Source organism: Amblyomma americanum, chromosome 2 (assembly GCF_052857255.1).
Source record: "Amblyomma americanum isolate KBUSLIRL-KWMA chromosome 2, ASM5285725v1, whole genome shotgun sequence".
Lineage (NCBI taxonomy): Eukaryota > Metazoa > Arthropoda > Arachnida > Ixodida > Ixodidae > Amblyomma > Amblyomma americanum.
Window position 1 is genome coordinate 4,027,090 of NC_135498.1, and position 24,602 is coordinate 4,051,691.

Consider the following 24,602-nt stretch of genomic DNA (forward strand, 5'->3'; position numbering starts at 1 on the left):
TTCACGTTTGGCTGAAAACGAGTGGGCGAAGCAGTGCAATATACATAAAAGCTGTGCTGTCGCACGGGCTTAGACAGAACGTCTATGTGCAACGAAGTCAAGACTCGTATTCCAGGAATTACCGGTTTTCTAAAAAGCCACAGCTAACAGGCACATGCACTGACCTGCCCTCACTGACTACGGGTCCATCTGCACTGGAAGGCTCTTAAAGCGGCGTGTGGGTTCAGTGTGTGGACGACTGTGTGTAGTTGGTGCTCGTGTGTACGACTGTGAATTTGTTCTTCTATCGCGTGCTCATGCAAATTCCAGCTCTGTTTTATATTACAATCGCCGTAGTCGAACTGTCTATTGTGACGATCAGAAATGCGAACTTTGCTGGAAGTGAATTCAGCGGTTCTCAGGACCGACCACCGGCACGAAACTGAAAATGGTCTCACTCTTTAGATTGTGGCTCAAGTACTTCTCCTGGCTGAACTTCGGAAGCTTATTTTGGGGAAGAAAACTTAGCTCAAGAGAGAGAGAGAGAGAGTTCATTGTTCTGTAGAACAAGTGTAGGGCCGGACCGTACAGAAGTTCTATCAGTCACCTAATTTGACTTATCACAACTTACACGTGGGCGCTGGCGCAAATGAATTGTTGGCGGTATCGCGAATACTAACACTTTTTACCGAGACCCTGCAAACCGTTCTGTGTTTTCTGCTGGAATTGTTTGCCTTGAATGTGGCTGGCCTTGAAAATGATAATATAAGGAACGAAAAGAAAAGGTGATGGACAGTACTTGTCTGCTTATTTCCTGACGAACATGTTCGTCAGTCATTTCCACATTGGTAGTGTGAATTTGGTATGTATTTTGTAATGATTTTTTTTGTATACTGCTGGCTTTACTGGTGGTTTCAAGCAAGCCAAAACCAGGCCTCTGACCTCACCGGACACGCTTCTTTGAGCCCATCAAACAGGCTCATGCCCTCCGACTGGCCAGGGGGCCGCTGACACGCTCAGAGGGCGGTTCACAAGACGAAGTTATGCTGAGATCCAACATCGTTCTGTGCTTTATGAAACGCTGAGAAATTACGGCTTGGCTGCTGTGCAGGTCTCTCAACAATGGCAAGCATTTCCTTTGTAAACCCCCTAAATGAGTGCGGCTATAACGCCAACAAAGCATCACAAGTACATCGAATTCTCGCATGGTTGCGGTATTGAAGGAACGCAAAAAAGGACATAAATGAAAATGTCGACATAGGGCGATGATGTGCCTACTATGGAAATTTCATTTCAGGGTACCCTCTTACACATCCTATCCTGGGTACAGGGTCATATCCAAGGGGAGCCCCGCCCCCCCCCCCCCCCCCCCCCCCGGAAAAAAAAGTTCTGGCTACGTGCATGCCTGAGTAGAACAGAAAAATGAAAAAGAGATGTGTAGATTAAGCGAGATGTCACCACGCTGTGTTGTTGTTCTGCAGTGTTTTCCCTTGGCCGGTATGGCCTTTGGCCCTTCTTCGTCGGAAACCATGCAGTGGACCTCACGCACTTCCCTTACCTGTTTACTATTAGACTCAGCAGGACCGCTTCCGGATCAAACTGCGCATATATATACCAAAAGTGATTTCTGGCAGCTGATTTGGTCAATATAATATAAAATCACCAAAAATTGAAGAAACATAACAGGATTTAATTCACGACGTTTCGGCTGAAGGACCAGCCTTTTTCGAAAAAGGCTGGTCCTTCAGCCGAAACGTCGTGAATTAAATCCTGTTATGTAAGCAGTCGGGGTTGCTCAACGGGCCAGTGAAAGGTCACAACTGGCACGATTATCTTGGTTTATTTACCAACGGTTTCAGACGGTCCACCGTCTGAAACCGTCGGTAAATAAACCAAGATAATCGTAATAGCTGTGACCTTTTCACTGTGCATATATATATATATATATATATATATATATATATATATATATATATATATATATATATATATATATATATATATATATATATATATATAGAACCGCTCGTGACAGTGCTTTGAAGGTGCCAACAAGTTTAACTCACGAGCAGCTTCGACTCTTGATTACGTAAACGCAAGCTACACATTTCACTTCAGCGTCAGCAAATTGGCAGCGTGCTGCCGAACAGTGTTGCAACAAAGTCTGGTTTCTATAAATTTAATGCGCCCACCTTGATGCTACAAAAGAAGAAAATTTATGCTCCATAAAATCCTCTGAAGAGCTGAAGCAACAAGAAAAACGCTGTCTGGGAGGCCAGTGGCTTTTCTCGATAATAGCGTGGTATAGGGAGGAAGAAGCGGAGAGACAACAAAATGCACCTGCTAAGCGCATGCGACGAAGGCGATGACCCAGCTCGGAAGCTGGGGAGCTCTGCATCAATCCAAACCTCCCGGGATTGTGTCAGGAATGGTTTTAAGGTATAAAAAAAGAGCATTCTTCTGAGAAAAGCAGATTTAGAGAAAAAAACAATTGTTCGGAGCGGTATCAAAAGGCCTCTTCTGGGTATTTTTCAGTCACAAAAACGTTAGCTACTCCACGCCTCGCAATTCTGAAGAAAAGCATTTTTAAACGGGAAAGAGCTCACGAACGTAATTTTTAGATATACTGCAAGATTTCGCCACAATAATCAATATATCCGCAGATCTCCCTTCGCTTGCATTTTCTTGCTTTTCACGTTCTTGCTATTGTCAAAAATGTTCCCCGTTCATTTTCTATGCCAGTCTTAACTACTCGCCGAACAATCCGGATTGGACGCAGGCACCACACCACCGTTTACTCCTTGACTTCATCAGATCAGCGAATCTTTTTTCATTTATTTAGGCATCCTCGTCATCCACCATTACATACCCTTTTATGCCCTGAGGCAATAAACATCGCTTTAAAAAAAAATCTCGATGCGAGCGATGGAAAAGCTTTAAAAGAAATGTTTTGCTACGCATCAAAAGAAAGGACCATTACCTTAAATATTTGCATAAGAGTACCTTAGAATATTTCAATATTCAATTTTTTGTCCAAGAAAGCCTGACTTGGGAGAGGCTTTTATTTCTTCCTTGCCGAGCGGCGAAAGTGGTTCAGGGCGTCTTATTTATTTATTTGTTTAGGACACACTTAGTCTCAAAATTATTCGGAAGAAATTTATTTCGGGGCGATTGACACTCCAGACGGCTGAAATAAATTTCGTTTTGTACAATCTGATATAAGACGCGCAATTCTGATGCACAAGATGCGCTAGAAATCGCGACATTTAGATGTTGCGCTGAATGAGTGCTATAAAGACACGAAACTTACCAAGAAAAAGGTATTTTCGTATCGCAATCACAAAAATGGAAAGAAAACCTAAAATATCTTCCTCTGAAAATTCCTAAAAAGAAACTACACGAGCACCTCCGGGGGGAAATGTCCCCATGTCGGTCCGTAGAAATACATAAAATAAACTGTTTTACGCGCACACAAATCAAAAGGCTGTGCTACCAAAAGACAAAAGTGCCGTCGGAGACATAGACGCAGAACCCGTGAAGCCAAACGTCGCCCTTAATATTGCACCTGAAAGGCAAAAAAAATAAAAACCGTCCAGACGGCGATGGCGTACAGCTGATCAGGCGCAGTTGAGCTGCGGTCGGGTTTCGATGGAGACGAAATCCAAAAACACCCGGGGTTTTTGATGAGTGTTAAGGAACTCCATGTGTTTGGCATTAACCAAGAGCTTGCTTTTACCGCGTGCCTGTTGCTCTAGCACATAAAAAAAAATCTGCCAACTAAAACGGTGCATGACGCAAACTGCGTAAGAAGACAGTGAAATGCTCTCAAATGACCGTAACCTGGTATACCATGATGAAGAACCTCGCTTAGTTTATGGTACCGCGCTAAGCTTTTACCATATCGTTGTTATTGCACTCTCGCTTCAATCTGCCTGACAACGGAGCGGTAATGAAGCTTCGTTGTGCTTCTATTAAACTGGGAAGCGATTACCACTGACGCCAACTTGTAACCACAGCGGTCACGATCGAGTGTTACGACCCGCTTTCTCAAGGCTTCTGTTCTCACGAAGAGCTCTAACCAGCCTGGGACCTAAACTTTGATTCAGGACCTCCACAGGCAGCTGCTCTACCAAGTTTTGCAGCGCTTGACAAACAAAAGCAAATGTGTGTCATCCTATGTAAAATTGAGGTGAAGTATACTACGTATAACGCGATGGTTTGTTCGGCGGCAGAGTAGGTGCCAAGGATACCAGAAGGCTGCGCTAGAGGCTCAGGCGGTATGTTGGCGTTGAGTTTGCTGAAGCGGGGTGGTTGCGTCAGTCAGCCTTTGTCCAGGAATAGGCTTAGCATGACTGAGGCATATCATGAGGCACGGCGTGAAGTGCACGGCTTCTGGCATATGCATCTCATATGCTCTGTGTTTTTAAACTGAGCTTGCCCCGTTCCAGATATTCAGCTAGTGCTTATCAAGCAAGCAGGCTATATCTCAATACTTGGAAACGGAGGAATTAATTAGGGAGCAATCACTCTCTCCATTTCAGCACATCGATAAGGCTAGAAAGGAAAGCTATACCGCTTTCTCCGAAGTTTAGTGGTTGAAAATTTCGTCTTTGTTCAAGGAACGAATCCGGGACCACCGCCTAGCTGGTGCAGTCGCTCTGCTAGCTGAGCCAACCAGGGCATGACGATGTTGGGGCGAAGCCAAATTGATCGACAACTCGAAGCGCGAACGGTGGCGTAGATGTAAGTTAGGGAGTAATTAGGTGCTCATTAGCCCCCACATGAGCATAGCCATAAGGATTCAAGTTTAGACTATGTAGGTTTCCCAGAAGCTTTGCATTTGATTACAAATTTGTCCTGATCTTCGGACCAGAACGAATGCTCGATCACGGGAACGCTAATGAGTGATTATTCCATAATATAAATCTACTCCACACTGGGGTTTCTCTATATGCCTAAGAAGGGCTGATGCGGGCTGCTAGGCACATATACTGACGGATAGGATGTAACAGTGCTTAAGACACACATTGCGCCTTGTTCGCTTTGTCCCGTCTTAAGCGCTGCTACATCCTATCCGTTCTTCTAAATACATTGTGCAAACGGAGGAACGATTTAATTAGCAAGCACTAAAACACTTGAATGTAATCATTGTGCATAAGGGAAGAAGTTCAGATCTAGTGATCGTGAAATAAAAATGTTGATGATTTTCACTGTTCGATGAAAGAAAGAAAAAATTGAAATACAAACCTTCAGCTACTTAACAAATATTTAAAAAAAATATTTAGAATCCACCAATTAGAACGCCTGAATTTACATTTCAGCGAAAATCTTGGGTGATGAAGTGAAAGCTTTCACTAATATTTAGAAATGCAGATTCCGAAGCAGAAATACGGCTTTTCTTTGTCAAAAAACAGGTGAATCTTGTTAACCAGTAAGCTAGTGAACTGATATGTAATAACTACTACAGTTAGGCTCCTGATTATGATTAGTGTTTTAGTTGGCCATTAGTAATATTCATGTTATTTTTTATAATTTGGAATACGGGGTTCGGCTCCGCTTTGAGGCGCGAACGAGGCGCGAAAACACTTTGCCGAAGAGCGCGCGCAAAGTACTGGGCAAAGTACGTGTCACGTGACCTTCTTGGTCTTCAAAATTTTACAAAACAATATAGCCGCAATTAACGTGCAGTTAAAACACTTGAAAAGCAAATTATTGATGTTCATTTAGCGAGCCAACTTGTGTTGGCCGCTTAATCTGTTTCCCGGAGCCCACAATTAGAGAAACAGATTCACGATATTTTTACATCGGAAGCTCTATTTTTAAACTTAGTAAAAGTGTTCGCCGATAAACCCGGTACACGTCAAAATAGGAAGGGCCTTCGTCAACAGTGTACTGACAAGACTGACCAGGCCATAACTTTCTCTTTTAAATGCAGCAAATTTAATCCAAACTAGCGTAGCGGAGTCCTGGTAACAATATTCCTACGTTCTGACAAACGTGAAAATATCTTATTGGTAAAATCGCAGTTGTATTCAAGCTAGAGTCTACTTTTTGGAGGCTACAGCTTGCGTGTCTGGGAGCAAAGACACAGCGCGAGCACGACATTGGCCTTGTTCTAAATGGATTGCAGTGATTCCGCATAGATGAAACGGACACGCGTGTTCTGCTTACTGTAGGCCGCCATTGGCGAGGACCGTGGGAGTACCCCTGTGCGCAGCTGTGCGCAACAAACTTGTCTTCGGCATTGTGCCTAGAGGGGAAGATGGCCCTGAACAGCAATAGCGTTGCCTCTGCGATTGTGATCAGGAAGCAATGGGTTCGAGGCGAGTACCAAACCAACATCACCTATAATGAGGGCCACTGAAGCCTGTTGGGTCTGGTGATGTGGATCTAGCGTTATGCTCTTGCTCATCTCCACAGTTGCACTGTGGTCACTGTGTTGGATACAGAAAAAGTAAGCAACTTATAACTGCAACTTCAGATCATAGCTGCAACGCAGTCAGCATGCAGGCTTGTCTTCAGAATATGCGGCAAATTGGCACTAGTGCTATCCGCTAATATATTGTCTAGTGTACCCGCTTGCCCCGCAGCCAGGCCTACAATGCAACTCGCACAGGAGCCTACGAATGGCTGCCTCCTTGTTTTCAGCCGAAAAAAAAATGTCTAGGGGTAAAAGGCTCGTTAAATCAGTATTAAGCAGAAAAATAACCAGCAGTCAACGCAGTTAAAAAGTGTATTGAAAACACACAGTTTTCTTAATTCTTCAAATTTTTCTTTCCTTTTTTTATTGGAAATGAATGAAGAAATACTCAGCAAAAATAAGTGTAAGCTTCAATAGTTGTAGACCAGATCTTCACAATTTATCGTGATGCCTTACTCGGGAAGGTGACGAGGTTTCTTGCTTCCCTTCGACTTTTGTCGTGATTAGTTTTTGTATGCATCATGACCACGAGAGGGCTAACTATAATTACCAGCAAATATGGCGGCAGACAAGCCACTTCCCATCGAACCGCATGGCAACATACAGCACAGTCGCACTGAACAGCCATCGTGTCCTGCACGTGGCACACAGACTTAAATGGAGGCCAAAGCTATGGAATGAATCTAAAAGATACGGGAACGTGAAAGGCTAGTTAAGCGAGTCGAAGTGAAGTGGGCATCATGGTACGACTCCTCAAAGTCGGTGGTAATTAGCCCACCTGTACAGGCGCCGACAGGATGCCCATTCTTCGCCGCCCCTAAACTGCGAATCTGAAGCAAAATAAACGAGGCAGTGGAGCGCGTGAGTTTATGTAACTTCCTCACCCCCGGATGCGACGGATTGATCAACGAACTGCAAGGGCGCCTTGGCAGCACACATGCAACCGCATTTAATCTTGCATGCGGGCGATAAAGTCTTCGGCTGGGAGCGCACTGTGTGAAGCAGTCAAGTCTTTTGATAACTGCCTATAGAGATTGACTGCCGCGGAGTACACGCAAGTGGCGGCGAAGTCCCGCGACATCTGCCACGGCTGCATACGAGAGCAGCGTCTTCCAGCTGCACACGGGATGGTTGCTGCTCCCACGGCCAGCAAAGAACTGTCCGCTACAGTTCACTCGAGCGCAGTGATTGACATATATGACCTGTCGGCTCTGCGCGGCGGTTTGTCTTTCCAGTGGCCACTCATCAGGAACAGTGTAACCTGCCGATGAGCATGGCACAAGAATGCACGAATCTCTTCATGTCGAAAAGTCGAAAGGCATGGGTTACCCTTGACAAAAGCAGAAAGGGAGAAACCGCGCCAGCGTGTTGTTGAATACTTCCTTCGGCCACCCCTCTAAGCGGTCTCACTTCTCTATAGGCTGCCTCAACGACGGCGCAGCGGCACGTACATCGGTGGCCGAGTGGCCGAAAGGAGGCGTGCAAAGGAGAGTCGTCATCTTCGCGCCTGCTAACTGGGCCCAACTTTGAACGGTTCAAAAACGAAATTTATTTATTTATACTGCAGGCCCCAAAAAAGTTGGAGGGGACACTTAAGCTCCGCCTTAAGGCTTTGACGCGATAGCGTAAGGGGTTAATTCCCACATGTGCAGTAGGTCATTCTCTGCATTACGTTCATAGATCCCTGGGAGCCCTCATACCACTCCTAGCGCAGTGGTGCAGCGGTTGAGCGATGCGCCACTGCCCTGCGATGGCAGGTGCTCCCAGCGGTGAACCTTGTGCGACCCAGGTTGCTCTTCCCGAGCGACCAACCGTTAATTTAACTGCCACTTGCCCCGGTGGGCAGTTCGCTCACTATCAGGTGGGCAGGTTGTGATGACGCCGCAAAGTCACGTGACTTGAGTGGCCCACCTGCCTCCTGGGTTACTCTCTCGGGACCACCTGCCAGAGCCATTCCCGTCATTATTCGCTCACAACGCTGACGTAGACAACGCCGACACCGGATTTTCTAGTGAACGGGGCCTTTAACACTATCGCGTTAAAACTGGCACAAGCAGGAGAGGCAGTGCAGTACAAGGCATGACAATGCCAAAAAACAATACAAACTAGGATGCAAATAGGATGCAGGCTATAGCCGTGTTACTCAGACAAGTAGTAATTGAAGCTGGTGACGTCAGGAACCCTTGACTTCAAAGCACTGCATCTATACCCAAGTTTTTCAACACCAGAAGGGGTGCCCCGTGTTATGTCGCCCCCTTTTTTTTTTCTTTTTTGCGTCCTGTGTCTATGCGCTGTTCTCTCATCGTGTTCTCGGATCACCAGCTAGCTCATGTATACACTTTAGTCTTGTACACGGACTGGAGCTTGGACTGTTACTCCGTGCAGAGAAACGTGGGGCAAGTTTTGCGAGCCTCACATTGCCGCAACTCAGAGTCGTGCAAGATGATCCTGCATTCAACAGTGCTTTTGTCATTGCAAGGTTTCAAGACGGTAAACTATTGCGGCGTGCCCTCAGCAGTTTGCAGCAATCGCGTTTATGATTTTTCTGACCAACTTGTACACTCGTTTCCGCTTTCTTTCTCAATTCTCGCATTCTGAATGGAAGCATGATTTGCTAGGGGACCATGGACCCATCATTAGTGAGATCTGCCAGCATCGTGGCTTCAGCAAATCAAAGGCGGAATCCTCGAAGCTGTCCCCTCGATGCATGACATCTCTCCTCCCGGCCCGTCGTGCGATATATCGAGGGCGACGGTCGTTCTGTAGTCGTCCCACGGGCGAACAGTGTATGGAATTCGGGCGCTGACTTTCTGGCGCCAGCTGCAAAGCTTCATAAACGCTGCCGCATCATGGTGAGATAGAGTATGGATTCCTTCTCGGGCTTCCTTACTTATAAGGTCGGCAGTCACGATATCTGACTAAACTGGCCAATTACGGTCCCCTCCTTTCTGCGGAGGCGCGCCATGAATATGGCTTTAGCGTCTGACAATGTATTGCGCACCCGCGTCTAAGGTTTCGGCAGTTCACAAACCTGTCTCTTCATAAGCTGCCGGTGAAAGCACGATCGGTGATGCAGCCAACCGCTTGTATTTTTACCTTTGAAAGATTACCGATAAACGGTTAATGTGAGCGTTCAGCAGGAGGCATTCGCCAGCATTATTGGTCACAGATATAGGTAGGTTTAGTATTTTTTTGTGCCTGGGAGCACAAAATGTTAGCTCATATCATTGCTGTGAACGTTATAAACTTCTTTCCCTACTGCCTTTCCTTACGTAGATAGCTTTGCCAAATTCCGATGATCCATGTCTCGTTATTAGATTTATGTTACAGCAAACGCTCCTGAGCTATGCTTAAATATTAAAGATTAAATGCTCTTGGAGCTTGTCGAGTGTTTAGCGTTCGCTTTGCTTAGTGCACACTAAAACAACATTCCCTACTGAACAGTTGACCCGGCGTTACATACCGACTGCACGGTAGGAACTTGTCGAACTTTTTCTCGTTGCGACGCCCGGGCACTTACTACGGCGGCGTAAACTACATGCTGTTTTCAAGAAAGCTACGCGCTGAATATCATCGGCCGAGTCTGAAAAGTAGCTAAAACGAGTCAATATGAGGTAGCATGAGGCTACCAAGGCCGCCCCTGGCAGTTTTCTTGAAAACTGTTCGCACCTCTCGTAAATGAGAAGCGCTAGTTCTGTCTTCTTATCCGACACCGTCCACTAGGCGGCACTTTCACACAGTTTGCATGTCAGACAATCTATACTCAGTGCAAAGCATCGCTCTGCGTCTCATACTGCAGCGCGCTTGCTTCTTCAGTAAGAGAAAAGGAAGTACGCAGAGCCCCGTGCAGTCCTCGAAGGGCGCCTGATTAATTTGCCCGAGGCATCTTCACATGGAGTACGCGGGCGGGCGTTTCCGCATTCCTGCTCCTCCGAAATGCAGGCGGCGGGCCATCGAAGGCGCTGAGAGGTGTCGGGGAACACCGAGAGCGTTTCCTGCGATCGGCTCTCGCATCCGAGACGCTATCTCCGCCGGGTGCAGGATCGATGCCCTGTCGGCCATGGCTGCGCGATGAGCACCAGTAGCAGAGCGGGCCACGCCCCTCGGCCTCACAAAAGCTGGCGCCCATGGTCGGCGACTGAGGCTGGAAGTCAGTGTCTAAGGCGCCCCCCTACGGCCTGGGATGACTCTCATGAGTTTCAAGTTCAAGGCAGTTGGTCCTTGGTTATCGAAAGTTTTGCATGACGCAAGGACACTGGCAAACCATAATCGTTAACCCGATGATATTCCAGCCGTGATGGCCAACGCGATACCAGCTGGCTATTAACGAAACGTACTTATGTGCGACAAAGTCGGGGAAGCGAAGGAGCGGCAAAGGTGCGGAATGAGTTCGCAGATGTCGCCCGTGTCGCTTGGTTGCTAAAGGAACGCCGCGATGCTGGCCACAGCGCTGCTTATTGGTCTATTCGTGGCGCTACAACGGGCACGCCGGCCGACCCAACATCCGCGGCGCCGATCGATGCGGCGCTGCTCTCGAGGCCAGGCGTTGACGCAGTGGAGAGAGCCGTTGTGAACTCGTTCCGGGATGGTGCTGCTGCGGCTGGTGTTTCTGGCGGTGGCTGCGTGCGCGTCGCGCGACGCCAAGCGGCTCCATGACGATCTGCTGTCCGACTACAACCGGCTCATCCGACCCGTGGGTAACCACTCGCACAAGGTGACCATCGTAGTGGGTCTCAGGCTGTCGCAGCTCATCGACATCGTAAGTGCCGCCCGCTCTCCGCGGCGGACGCGTTCTCATGCCCCCTCCTCTTCTCCGCAGAACCTCAAGCACCAGGTCATGACCACCAACATTTGGCTGGAACAGGTGAGAAAGTCGGCTTCAGCCCCGAGTCTAATTTCCGGATGTATCCGTCAGCGCTTGGGTATTTTCGTGAAGTACAGGTGACGCACACTGCCCCCGAGAAAACGCTGGTACGTGACTGCAGAGCGCACGCAGATGCCAGGTTGACAAGCGCGGAGTCAGCCCAGAGAAGCTGCATCTCATCCTTACTGCAATTTCGCAGTCTTTAAATTCGCTGAGGGTGTAGTCGGAAGGTCTGAAATAAGTTTAGCTTGCCGTCGCTGCTGCAAGTTTTCGCAAACCTCCACAAGGGGGCCGCACCGGGATAACTGTTTTGTTCTCAAATGTTGCTCACATGGTGTTACGTTGCGAGTCGAGCCTTGACCAGGGATTCCTTCTGAATTTAGGGATTCATTGCAGAGATTGCCCCTCAAAAACCCGTGCGCCCGAACTCAGCAGATGCAAAGTGCTTGCGAAATACAAAGAGCAGCTGGTACGGGAGGTCATAGAGGCAGCGATAGCGCCTCGCTATCGCATTAGCAAAGAAGGAACTTCATATGTTAAGCATTTATTCGCCTCCGTCGTTACAAAACTTATTTTGTCACTCGATATGGGTGTGGCGCATGTGGTTGTACCGATGGTATAAGAAGCCATTTTTATTCGAAATAAGCTGAGTCGTATGTCACTGCCTGCCTCGTGTCCTGTCCCGTCGTTCTGCGCGGTTGAATCACGAATTTCGAGCGAGTCTAGTAATATCTGTGGTGGTAGCTGGGCTGGTGATACTTCTGTGACGATATTGTCAGTATAATGGCAACGTCCTTGGTGCTTCGACGTCTCTGGTATTAGCGCAGTACTGACTCTATTGGGTGCAATCGGAGCACAATGTTCCCTGGCAGCTTCAACATCAGGTCAGTATAATAGGCAGCCGTTTATTTCCGATGGAGCCGTACAGCTGGTTTCATGATCAGAGCACGCGCTGGGCGTCTTACTGGGCTGCTGCCACATTCTCACAGCCGGCCTCCTCTACAGCGCGGCGGCGACGGAGGCGAAAACCGCGGCAGCAACGGAGCGGCGCGGTGTTCTAATCGAAAGAGGCGCCGGACACCGGCAAACATGCAGGAAGGAAAACTTATGGCTTATGGATCTTTTTTCTATGATCCATTTTTTTTCTAAGATTCATAAGCCAAACGTCCCGATGCGACCAATCGTTGACTTTACACGGTCGCCCTTGTACCGCTTGTCGGCTTACTTGCACAACGTTTTTGCGCCACTCGTTGGAAAGGGCTCGACTTTCATACGTGATTCTCTCGAGTTTATTGAAAAAGTACGTGACGTCACGGTAGAAGACGACGAGATCATGGTGTCCTTTGATGTGAAGTCGCTGTTCACCAGCGTACCCGTGGATCTGGCTGTGGAGGTGTGCCGTTCAGCGCTGCAGAATGACGACGGATTGTATGAAAGAACCCGATTCGAAGCATCGGATCTTCTGAAGCTGCTGCAGTTCTGCCTTGAGAACACTTGCTTTGTTTTCCGGGGTACTATATACAAGTTCATTGCACCGCTATGGGCGCATCTAGGTCGGTGACAATTCCGCAAACCTTACCATGGAAGCAATAGAAGCTCGCGCACTGGCTACCTTCGAACCGCACCGAAAGGTTTTTGTACGTTACATCGATGACTGCTTCTGCATTGCCAAAAAAGATGCGTTAGGTGCTTTCACAGATCACGTCAATAGCATGGAAGATTCCATTTCCTTTTCTGGACGTCTTGGTTGAACGCCGTGGCAACCGCCTTTCTTTCAAAGACCCACACAGGCCGGTATCTTCATTTTAATTCTGTTCACTCGGTTTGCCACAAACGCTCCGTCATGGCTTCCCTCGTCTGACGTGCCAAAAACATGTGCTCAAGGCCAGAAGATCGGGCTGCTGACCTACGCCATGTGCGCCGGGAACTGAGTGAATGCGGCTACCTCAAGCACTTCGTTGATTCCGTTCTTCAACGGTCATCACGCCCATCAGAACCAGTTGGTCCTCCTTGCCGAGCCCGAGCCTCTATCCCATATGTGCCGGGCGTGAGCGAGTCTTTGGCTCGCGTTCGGCGCACTTACGGTGTGCACGTCGCTCACGTTCGTGCGTGCAAGCTGAGGCACGAACTAGTGGCCGTCAAAGAGAAGTTTCCTGGCATCATTTGTAAGATTCCCGCGCAAACTGCGACTACTGCTATATCGGCGAGAGCGGGAATTTCGAAAGGCGATTGAAGGACCACAAGAACGACGTCAGGAACAAGAAGATTGCATCTAATGCACTTGCGGAACACGTGGAAGCCGCGACGCACAATATAGCCTGGGAAAAAGCATCAGTCATCGCAAGAGAAAAGAATTGGCTGTCACGTCGATATCTGGAATCCCTGATAATCCAAACAACAGAAAGAACCCTTAACCACAACGCAGGCAATCTCCCGCCTACGTACGCAAGATGCTTGGGGTGATTACTGCGACGTACTTAGGCTTTGTGCTTTCCGCCCAGTGATCAAGGCTTCCGTATGGAAGCCGAAACGTCTTCGTATTAACGACAACCTTTGGTCGGCGCTCCTTTCTTAATACATAACTCAGGAAAGGCGGTTACGTCACAATTTTTGAAGGCGCTCCCCCTACTCCACCTACTCCCCCTCCCCCTACTTGGCTTCCGTCTCGACGCGCTTGCGCATGCGCAGCAGACAATGTAGCAGACGACGCCGCTGCGCCCAGCATTACCATTGGCTGCGCCGTCGGCCAAAGACTCCCAGTATTCCTTGCGAAAGCGCGTGACGTCCGGTACACTCTTTGGCGTGCAGCCCGGATAGCAAGGGCCTCTCTGAGCTTTCCTTCCTCCATGGTGCATACCCATGATGAGGGATCGGCCACGAATAGGAAAATATAGAGAGGCGAATGAGCCAGAGAGCTTTGGAAGAAAAAAAATGCAAGGAAAGAAAGGGATAGAAACAAAAACGTGGGACGATAACACACACGCAGTAGAGCATCGCGCGCCGTGACGAACTATGCTGGCAGAATGTGTTTGCTTGGGCCAAGTGGGTGGCCTCATTGAATATAGGGGCCGGCCCTAATTCAACAGAGACAGAAATGAGATATTGAAAGAAATCGCATGGTTGTTGGTGTGATTCGAATAGCAAATTTTGAACGACGGAATATTCCTGTGGTTGTACCCAAGCAATGTGGCGCCAAACGACTCCAAGATGATCAAATACTATGATTTCGCGCAAACATGAAGAGAATAGATATTAGTCGCAGCAGCAAAAAGCGCGATGCCGTTCGCGTAAATATAAGCGCTAACTTTGCTTTGAGTGGGAGTGATGCTGAGGAGAATGTCAAATAATAAAGGAGGGGGACAGCCCCTTGATGTACCCCTCTCGTTTGCCTATACTTCCCTGAGTGTGTACCATGAAGAGCTCAAAAAATTCCCTATTTTGTAGGAATGCGGACATCCACGCTACAATATATTTTGGGAAGCATAAGCACTGTAATCGATTCAGCAGGTTAAATGTTCAACGCTGCAGAAATCCAGCTATAAAAACTTTCATATCCGTTCACCCTAAGCTATAATAGTGCGGCCCAGTAACAACATGGGAGTAAATTTTTACCGCTATCCAGGAGTACAAAAACACTCGTGGAAATTTTGATAAAAGCGCAGAAATAAACACACACAATTTCCTTGCAGGTAGCCAAGTGGTCCTCTGTGTTGAACCATGAGTTTGCAAGAAACTGAATTCAAGGATTCTTGTGCGATCACAGAGTTACGCAGGCCAGGACGACCAAGAGGCACCAAGGGGTGGCGGCAGGTAGAATGCAGCATTGTTGGGTGCGTGTAGGAACGCAATAAAGCTAAGGCATGAAAACATAACTGCGACGGGTAAAAGCGGAGAGATTTGAGCTCTTTGTATCTGTTACCGAAATTACCACGGCTGTTCGTTAAAGACGACTCAGAGGCCACTGCCGCATCCTTGCTGGGCTGTTCACTTTACATTCCTTGATAGTCGACATGCACTGCTCATAGTTTGGGGACGGTCCAATGCGTGAACAAGGAGGGGGTGCTTCGATACCCAGTGCCGCCGGTCGTGAAGCTGACTATTCCGCCATTTTGGTTCAGAGACGTGACATCCCGCCGCTGCGCTGTCGCACAGAAATCATTTCTGGCACTGCGAAGAACGATGCTCGATCCATGGTATATGGGGAGCGCAAAAACGGCACAAGGGACAAAGAAAGACGAACAACACAGGCGCTAACTTCCGACTGAAAGAAACCAAGGCGACCAAGACGAACGTGGACCGTGAGGGGAACCAGGCGCATGCGCTCGGAGAGATAAAGAAAACCAGGTGAACGAGGAACAACGGACATGCACGACTCGGTTAATCTTTAAGAAGGCCAGCTCTCTTTTCGACAGGGAGATAGACGGCTTGCTGACACATTTGTCTTGCAAGGCAGCGATGCGAGCTGCTTCTATAATCTCGCGAGTTAACTGATCCCGGTGTCTGGCGACGATCGAGCACTTGTCCAGATATGGCACACAACCACATTCCTTACAGTGTAAAGCCAGATTGCTGCCAGTAAGTGTTCTTAAATTATTATTGTGTTCGCGATGTCTGTCATTTAAGCACCGACCAGACTGGCCAACACACCGCTTGCCACAAGAGAGAGGGATGTCGTAAACAATGCCTTCAGTGCATTTCACGAATTTCTGTCTGTGCTTAATGGTGCACTGCATCTTTTGGGGACGTTTATCGGCGGGCAAAGTTTTTTTTTTTTGGATAGCGCTCTTAGTTTGTCAGGGGCAGAAAAAACGACACGAACATTAGCTTTGTTCCAGTTTTCTTGAGGTTATGGGACAGGCAATGGATTTAAGGAAGAGCAGCAATTTTCTCCTTCTTTCTTTCTGAGGGCCCGGACGGTAGTAAACTTTCCTGGCGCTTCTTCTTCAGTATTCGTTCGGCGACAGAAACACAAATATCAGCTGGGTAGCCTGCTTCATGGAACCTTGCGATTTGTTCGTGAAAGCTCTCGATTATGAGATGGGGGCATGACTTTTCTAGAGCGTTGTTCAAGCATAAATTAATAATGCCTCTTTTAACGAGTTTTAAATGGGCAGATGTGTAGGGAAGTAAAGGTTTGTTGGCTCGAGGTGAATAGCTCCAACACACGTGGTTTTCTAGGAATTTAAACCGGATATCAAGGAAGCGAATTTCGTTGTTGCTAGGCATTTCGTTAGTCAATAGCAGCGGTGAAAAACACTCTTGTACATTAGCTGAAATACTGGATGCAACCTGCTCTAAGCGCGATGGCGTACACTCAACCAGCAAAAAGGAAATCGTCAACAAAACGGAAAATCCTGACTACATGAGGGCTGGCAAGCCTCTCTTGGAGACTCCTGTCAAGATGAGCCAAATACACGTCACTAAGTACAGGGGCCAGACAAGACCCAATGCATATTCCCTGTTTCTGAATGTGAGCATCGCGTTGCCAGTTAATGAAAGTGGAGCGGAGATAAAAGTTTAGCAATTCTAAAAAACCGCTGACGGACAGACCGGATTCATTCTGAAATGACAACGCGCCAAAATGATGGATGGAATCCTCAACTATTGTAAGCAGGTTGTGATGGGGCAATGAGTAATACAGATCTTTCACGTCAATTGAGAAACCAAGGAGGCTCTTGTTCGTGTCGGTCGAGCTAATGTTCGTGTCGCTTTTTCTGCCCCTGACAAACTAAGAGCGCTATCCAAAAAAAAACTTTGCCCGCCGATAAACGTCCCCAAAAGATGCAGTGCACCATTAAGCACAGACAGAAATTCGTGAAATGCACTGAAGGCATTGTTTACGACATCCCTCTCTCTTGTTGGCCAGTCTGGTCGGTGCTTAAATGACAGACATCGCGAACACAATAATAATTTGAGAACATTTACTGGCAGCAATCTGGCTTTACACTGTAAGGAATGTGGTTGTGTGCCATATCTGGACAAGTGCTCGATCGTCGCCAGACACCGGGATCAGTTAACTCGCGAGATTATAGAAGCAGCTCGCATCGCTGCCTTGCAAGACAAATGTGTCAGCAAGCCGTCTATCTCCGTGTCGAAAAGAGATCTGGCCTTAAAGATTAACTGAGTCGTGCATGTCCGTTGTTCCTCGTTCACCTGGTTTTCTTTATCTTTCCGAGTGCATGCGCCTGGTTCCCCTCACGGTCCACGTTCGTCTTGGTCGCCTAGGTTTCTTTCAGTCGGAAGTTAGCGCCTGTGTTGTCCGTCTTTCTTTGTCCCTTGTGCCGTTTTTGCGCTCCCCATATACCATGGATCATCGTTACCGACTCGCCCAAGTTTCCACCCTTGTGAAGAACGATGCTCGAAACTGCTGTCAGGCGGAAGCTAGAGGTTTATCTTTCTTGCTCACACCACAGATCCATGCGGTCAGCCTCTGCGAACCAAAATGCCCTTGGCATGAACAAAGGCTCCCTCCGCTCGGAAAGACGGCACACGCATGAGCTTTAGAGGAAATTCCTAATGTGTGAGGTTGTTCGATCGACATTTGTGCTTAAATTTTCCTTGCTGACGGTCATTGATGTCTGTCAGTCGATGGCTGAAGATAAAAGGAAAATGCGAGTAACATTTCTTGGTTCACAGGAGTGGGAAGACGACAAGCTTCGTTGGAACCCGGAGGACTACGGCGGCGTGGACATGATCCACGTGCCTGCAGAGAGCCTGTGGTTGCCAGACATCGTGCTGTTCAACAAGTGAGCCACACGTAGTCTACTTTAACAAATCTGGAAGGGACAGCTTTGCCTTATTATGACCAACAAAAGTTCACGCTCTGTTACCTGTACTCGGCGTGCGCTCTGCCCGCACCACATGTGTTATCACAACGTCTTATAGTCATACAGTGCCATAGCTGTTCGTCACGCTTAGGACCGGTTGTTTACCGTAGTGTGCCGGGCGCTGGTTCAACAGTCTAGCTGCAGTGGCATCATATGGCGGCACAGAAACACTAATGAGCGCTCTTTTTGCAAACATTACTAAACAATAAGAATTTAGGACAAATAGCTGGAAGCAAAGGAAAACGCCGTACGGTTCGTTGACACAAACTTTGATTCCATACGGCTGGTCAATTTCCTGAACACTTCCGGCTATTTAAAAAAAAAACGATGCACATGTTGCATTATAAATGAAGAGACTTCCTGAGGCCATTTTTGCACGGTGCAAGATTTCAGCTAACCACATCACGGGCGCAGCTTACAATCCTGGAATACACGTGCTACTAATATGGTGTAGCGCCAGTTTTCAACTCGATGCCCAGGGCGTTGCCGTGAACCCTCTCTTATACGTGAACAAATCCTGCGGTATTTGTTATTAATCGTTTCTGCATCTGTTCCGCGCCTGATAACCACAAGGGCGCTGGTGTGGATTCGAGAATTTATAAAATGATATCTGGCTATTCCGCTGCAAATCAGGGACTGCATTCACTGCACAGTCTTCATTCTCTTTCTTTCTTCGCTTCACTCATTTTACTGTTTTCGTGCTCCCACAAAGCGATGCTGCCTGTTCCTTTGTCCCGGCAGTGCTGGGCAAGGCCGTACACGAAAGTCTGTGGCCACGAATGGCACCACATTGTTCTCTGCTTTCACGCCGCAAATCCGCGGTTGGCGCATTCCCGAATGGGAGCCTCTAGCGACGGAATTCTGACCTCTTTTCTTTCCTTCCTCCTCGCTATCTGGACGGCAGCGCGGACGGCAACTACGAGGTTATCCTCATGAACAAGGCGACCGTCTACTCGACTGGCAAGGTGGTCTGGAAGCCGCCTGCTCTCTACAAGAGCACCTGCGAGATCGACGTGGAGTACTTTCCCTTCGACGAGCAGAACTGCCTCATGAAATTCGGCTCGTGGACCTACGACGGCCTCGAGGTGCGCGCGGCGTGCTCACTCGCATGTCTTTCAATGTGGCCACGAATGACGAAACTCGTAGTTGTCGGCAGTTGGGAGCCTCACACGGTCTAATACTTGATGATATGCAGGAGGTCACTAACCCAATAGCTTCAATCTTAGCATTGACTGCAAGTGTTCAGCGCGGCAGCTTTTAAACCACTTATTCCAAGTGGTGATAGGAACAATCTATTATATGGCGCAAGTAAAAGAAAAATGCATCTGCAAAGAGCAAGTTCCGCGCTCGTGCGGCACTTTTCGTGTGACTGTACTGCGCACAACAGGACTAAACACGTAAGGAACAGGACAACTACTTTTATTGCAAAAAACAGAAGGAATACATAGACAAAGAACAAAAGAACCGCAAAAACAAAGGGACCTGCGCGAACAGCAAGTAAGTCAAATGACATTATTAATTTCATAGGTAGTCCAGATATCCCACTTTAGATTCTGTAAGTGAAACAGAAGTCTGGCTGATGCACTTATCACTTCTTGTTTTGGTAAAATAAGCCTCCTTAATTTCCCGTGTTGAGCGAACCTGATGACGATAAAGTATGTTAGTACGCGAAAATAGCTGGTGGCTTTCATCTTTCTTTTTACCCTCTTCGCAATCCCTGCAACGCGCGAGTGCTGGTCGGGTGACAAGGCCCCCAAATGTTCCTTCAGACGGACATTGATACGCCGGCCCACCAGGCCAGCATGCACCTTCGTACAGAATAAAGGCAACTTTGTATACAACCGCACACGCGCAGGGTACATACCGTGATTTGTGATTAATGTTACACTTGAAAGCGCTATTGCTGGGTGACATATCAATTTTTTTGTTGAACGCGGGGACGCAATTTAGCCAGCTTCAAAGGCGCAGAAGAAACAACGCTTATCCCATAGCGATGGGCCGCGTTTTTACGATTATGAGGCAGTTGGTGCTGATATGGGATGACCGCAACTTTCTTGCCATCACAGGAATCGAGACGCTGAACAGCCTTAAAGTCAGATTTTGCAGATTTTATTAATGTATGAGACACTGCGCAGCTGTGCGCATTGCATTAGCGGTCTGTTCAGTCATGAGCTAGTACCAACTAGGCCAACTTGCGGCTCTCGCGTGAACCATGGTATGATTATCGCGGCACTTGAGCAGCGGAGCCTGTGGGCGACGTATAGTTCTCCTCTCTTCTGTGTCCCCTGAAATTATTCTAGGTCTAAAATAATTACGCAACTCATTTTTGACTCTAATCAACGCCGCCATAAATGTTTCCTCATTCTAGAACTCCTCGGTTTAACTGGCTTCTTTCGTGCTAGTTCACGCGGTGCGCAAGGTGAGGTTCCATCCGCTATCGCCCAGGTTGACCTCCAGCACGTCAAGCAGCAGCCCGGAGTGGCGGTGGTGGAGACCGGCATCGACATGAGCGAGTTCTACAAGTCCGTCGAGTGGGACATCCTGCGCGTGCCTGCCAAGTACAACAACGAGTTCTACGACTGCTGCGAGGAGCCCTTCCCGGACATCACCTTCAACATCACCATGCGCCGGAAGACGCTCTTCTACACCGTCAACCTGATCATCCCGTGCGTGGGCATCTCGTTCCTCACGGTGCTGGTCTTCTACCTGCCTTCGGACTCTGGCGAGAAGGTGACGCTCTGCATCTCCATCCTGGTGTCGCTCACCGTGTTCTTCTTGCTGCTGGCCGAGATCATCCCGCCCACGTCGCTCGCCGTGCCGCTGCTGGGCAAGTACCTGCTCTTCACCATGATCCTGGTGACGCTGTCCATCTCGGTGACCGTGGGCGTGCTCAACGTGCACTTCCGCTCGCCGTCGACGCACCGCATGGCGCCCTGGGTGCGCCGCGTGTTCGTGCACCTGATGCCGCGGCTGCTGCTGCTGCGGCGCCCTGACGCGGCCGACCGCCAGCAGCCGCCCGTGGACCCGCTGCAGCTGCTGCTGCTGCGCAGGCCCCCCGAGGCGGCGGCGCCCCCCGAGCGCCAGCCGCCCCCCCCAGTCCGAGTCGCCCGAGAGTGGCGGCGCGTGCGCGCCCGAGGTGCGCCGAGCCATAGACAGCGTGCTGTTCATCGCCGACCACATTCGCAAGGAGGACGACGACGAGAGCGTGCGTCCCGCTTTTGCACTCGCCTCGGCTGCTGGCCCCGCTGTTAGGCCTAGCTGGCTGTCCCCTGGGCCGCGCCTTTTCATGGGGCTCACTGTAAGCGCGATTAGCCTCGCGGTTACTGCCGGCAACTCTTCCGCCGTAGCGACACTTGAGAAAATATACATATATAAATGGGCTTAATCGTTTGCGGCACAGTTCTGTGTTCATGCTGAATATAGGCGACTAGAAATAGAAACGTTTCTGGCTGCCGCCTTCGTCACTTCTCATACTGTGGAAATATCTCAGAAGTCAGAGAGTCTCCCTTGCGGGATATGCGATTTCCCAGCGTTTAAATGTGTCTATTGAGCCATGTGGCTCCCTTGTTCTCCCTTGTTCAGCAGGATGCGCCTGTATGGGGTCGCAACATGACGTGTTGTGTGACGACAACGAAGAGCCTGACGGAACACGATGCCGGCCCGGTCCTAAACTTGTATGCTGCACCGAGCGAGCACGGAAGCGATGCAGTTATGCGGCGTCTCCCCATTTCAGTGTTGGTCATCCTGGAGTGGTGCAGCGGTGGCTACGGCTACTCTAAAATGGATTGTCGGCTTTTCTATGACGTGTCCCTTGACGGAACACAATCCATCGTAGTATCAAAATACAGGGTGTCGCACCTAAGACTTTACACATTTTTAAGGATAGCCTTTTTGAGTTAGAGAACCACTCTTTTCGGCATAGCATTGTCAGTGGTGTAGTACATCAGAACACAGCAAGACGTGCTAACTACTAGGCTGGCTAACTAATATTGAATAGTTAACTATTTATTCAACTATTACCGCTAGGCTCCTTAATTATTGAGAGGCGCGTATCTTACCGTAAGTGATATCCATATCACCTTTTAGAATTTCGAAGACACGGTTACCCTCGGTGCTGTGGCCAAAAAATTTTGGCTGCATCGAGACATAATACATACGCTTTCGAGAAGTTTGCAGGCAAAGCACGCAACTCGCCGAAATAGCCAAAATTTGTTGGGCCGCAGCACTGAGGGTAACCACAATTTCGAAATTGTGAAAACTGATATGGATATTATTTAGGGTAGACTACACGCCTCTCAATAATTAAGGAACCTAATAGTAACAATTGAACAATTAACTATTAGATATTACTTACCCAGCCCGCTAGTTAGCGCGTCTTAGCTGTATTCTGATGTACTACACCGCTGTGAATGCTATGCCGGTCTTCTAACTCAAAAAGCCAATTTTTAAAAACTGTGTAAAGCTTTAGGTGAAACAGCCTGTAAAGTGGAAAGCCGCATAGCAGATAATTCAAAGAAACGCGTAACGGCTGACCGTAGAGGTTTTGAGTCCTCTAATTTCTGCGTGCTTCCAACAGAAAAGGCAAGATGTCAACTTCGGGTTTGTCGCGCCAGACAGTGCACTTTCATTTTAAGCGAAACATTTGACTCACGCACGAGGCCCCCGTGCGTCTGCAGTGAATGGTAGAATTATTTTTCGTATTACAATGCTTCACTGTTTTCATTCGGTGCTATTCTTGCGCCGTGGCGCGTTGACTTTCCAGGAGCACAAAACGAGCCTTGGTGCGTGATGTTAATTTCTGTTTAATCCTCGAAGTCAGAGTTTTGAAACGATACCTATAATCGCCGTTATAATCAGGAGAGCTGGGGCTAATTGGAAATGCATCCTTGAAGGTATTGGTAAGCGCTATCAAAATACGGAAATATATTCATGTTTCTTCAGAGAATAAACAATTGTTAGAAAGTGCTTTGTCCTGTGTGTTCGTCTCTTTTCGTATTTTGATAGCGCTCACCAATACCTTCAATGGTTTATTCAGAAGTTGGGACCACATCGGCACCCGTGGACTTTCCCTAATGCTCGCAATGCCGTCCCATGGAGGAACCTTCTTTCGAAGTACTCCATGCCAGCGTTACAGAAGAGAATAAAGGGAGGCATCGCGAAACACGTGCGCGAATAGCAGCGGCCATATTTTCTGTACGATATTCACGCTTCACACAGCGTACATGGAGACGCGTGCAGTGCAACACGCGCTGTGCAAGATGACCCGCCCACTAATGGACGTGCAGGACTGCGAGGACTGGAAGTACGTGGCCATGGTGCTGGACCGGCTGTTCCTGTGGATCTTCACTCTGGCCAGCCTGGTTGGCACGTGCGGCATCATTCTTCAGGCGCCTTCCCTCTACGACACCCGGCTGCCCATCGACGTGCAGATGTCGCACATCGGCCGGGAGCCCGCCACAATGCACTCGCCATGAGTCACCTCGGAGCTCCCGTCTTTCTCTTGCTTGGCCGATGTACATACGGGTGTTACACGAATCAGCGCATTAATCATCGTTTCCTAGGCATGATGTTTTCTTCACAAGGTACAATGAGGGATATTTTCGCAGGCGCTGTGGCGATACACACAGGCACGTTCGTCACACCAGGAGCGTTCTGTGTGTGTGTGTGTCAGAAGAATTTCCTCCCGGAGCTGCAAGCCGGGCGCATGTTTAACACTTAAGCATTCTTCATCATCGCACTGACCACTCTGCTCGGAGCGTATGTGGTGGTTATCCACATCGCACAGGCGACGCTGCAGGCACTCCCCAGGCCGTGAAGAGAAACGTCAGTGACCACTACCACGCTCTTTGCGTAGTGTTGCTTTGCGATTGTACACGGTGTTCGGCAAGTGTTGTGAAAATAAAGAAAAAATTCTTCGTTTAGGACCACTACTGACCGCTTCGTTTTACTTCTGTTTTGATCACTATTTCGAGGGCTTGTGTGTGCGCGTGTATGTCTGAGAGAGAGAAAGCGACGGAGTGGTTCAAACTGAACAACGTCAAACCAATGGCAAAGGACACAGAGCCGATCGAATTTCTGTGGAACAGGGAAGATACTTATATGAAGTCCGCAGTATGAGGATCGCCGGCGTAATGAGCTGGTGCCACGTTGCTGAGTGGCATGCCAGGGCTTTGCCTGAACCGATTCTCCTTTAATCCCACCATGGGCCAGAGAAGTTTTTCTCTTTGTTCAAGGACGCGTATAGCCTCTCATTTGTCATCAACCGTTTCAAATAGCATCTGCTGACGCAAATGAAACTATGACCGAATACCACGATCACCTCCTTTTCCGTTCCAAGAGACGAATTCGGTCGCCAAAATGCTTGACTGCATAAGTAGCTTTTCCTGCTGGAACGGGAGATTCACGAGCGCGACAATTGTTTACACTTATTTCGTGTGGTGCGTTGTTACTGTAAGAACTAATACAGATCTACAAGGAGAAAAATAAAGACCGGGTCTTTAGGCGGTGAAAA

General features: G+C 48.5%; 1 protein-coding gene across 1 annotated transcript; it reads left to right on the top strand.

Annotated features, from left to right (window-relative positions):
• Window positions 1–10,868: 10,868 nt before the first annotated feature.
• Window positions 10,869–23,699, top strand: LOC144120440 (acetylcholine receptor subunit alpha-like). Its single transcript, XM_077652828.1, is given in 7 exon segments — window positions 10,869–11,159; window positions 11,220–11,264; window positions 17,901–18,010; window positions 18,996–19,176; window positions 20,537–21,214; window positions 21,216–21,296; window positions 23,377–23,699. Coding segments are annotated over 7 exon segments (1,458 nt in total). The 5' UTR covers window positions 10,869–10,985; the 3' UTR covers window positions 23,566–23,699.
• Window positions 23,700–24,602: the final 903 nt, after the last annotated feature.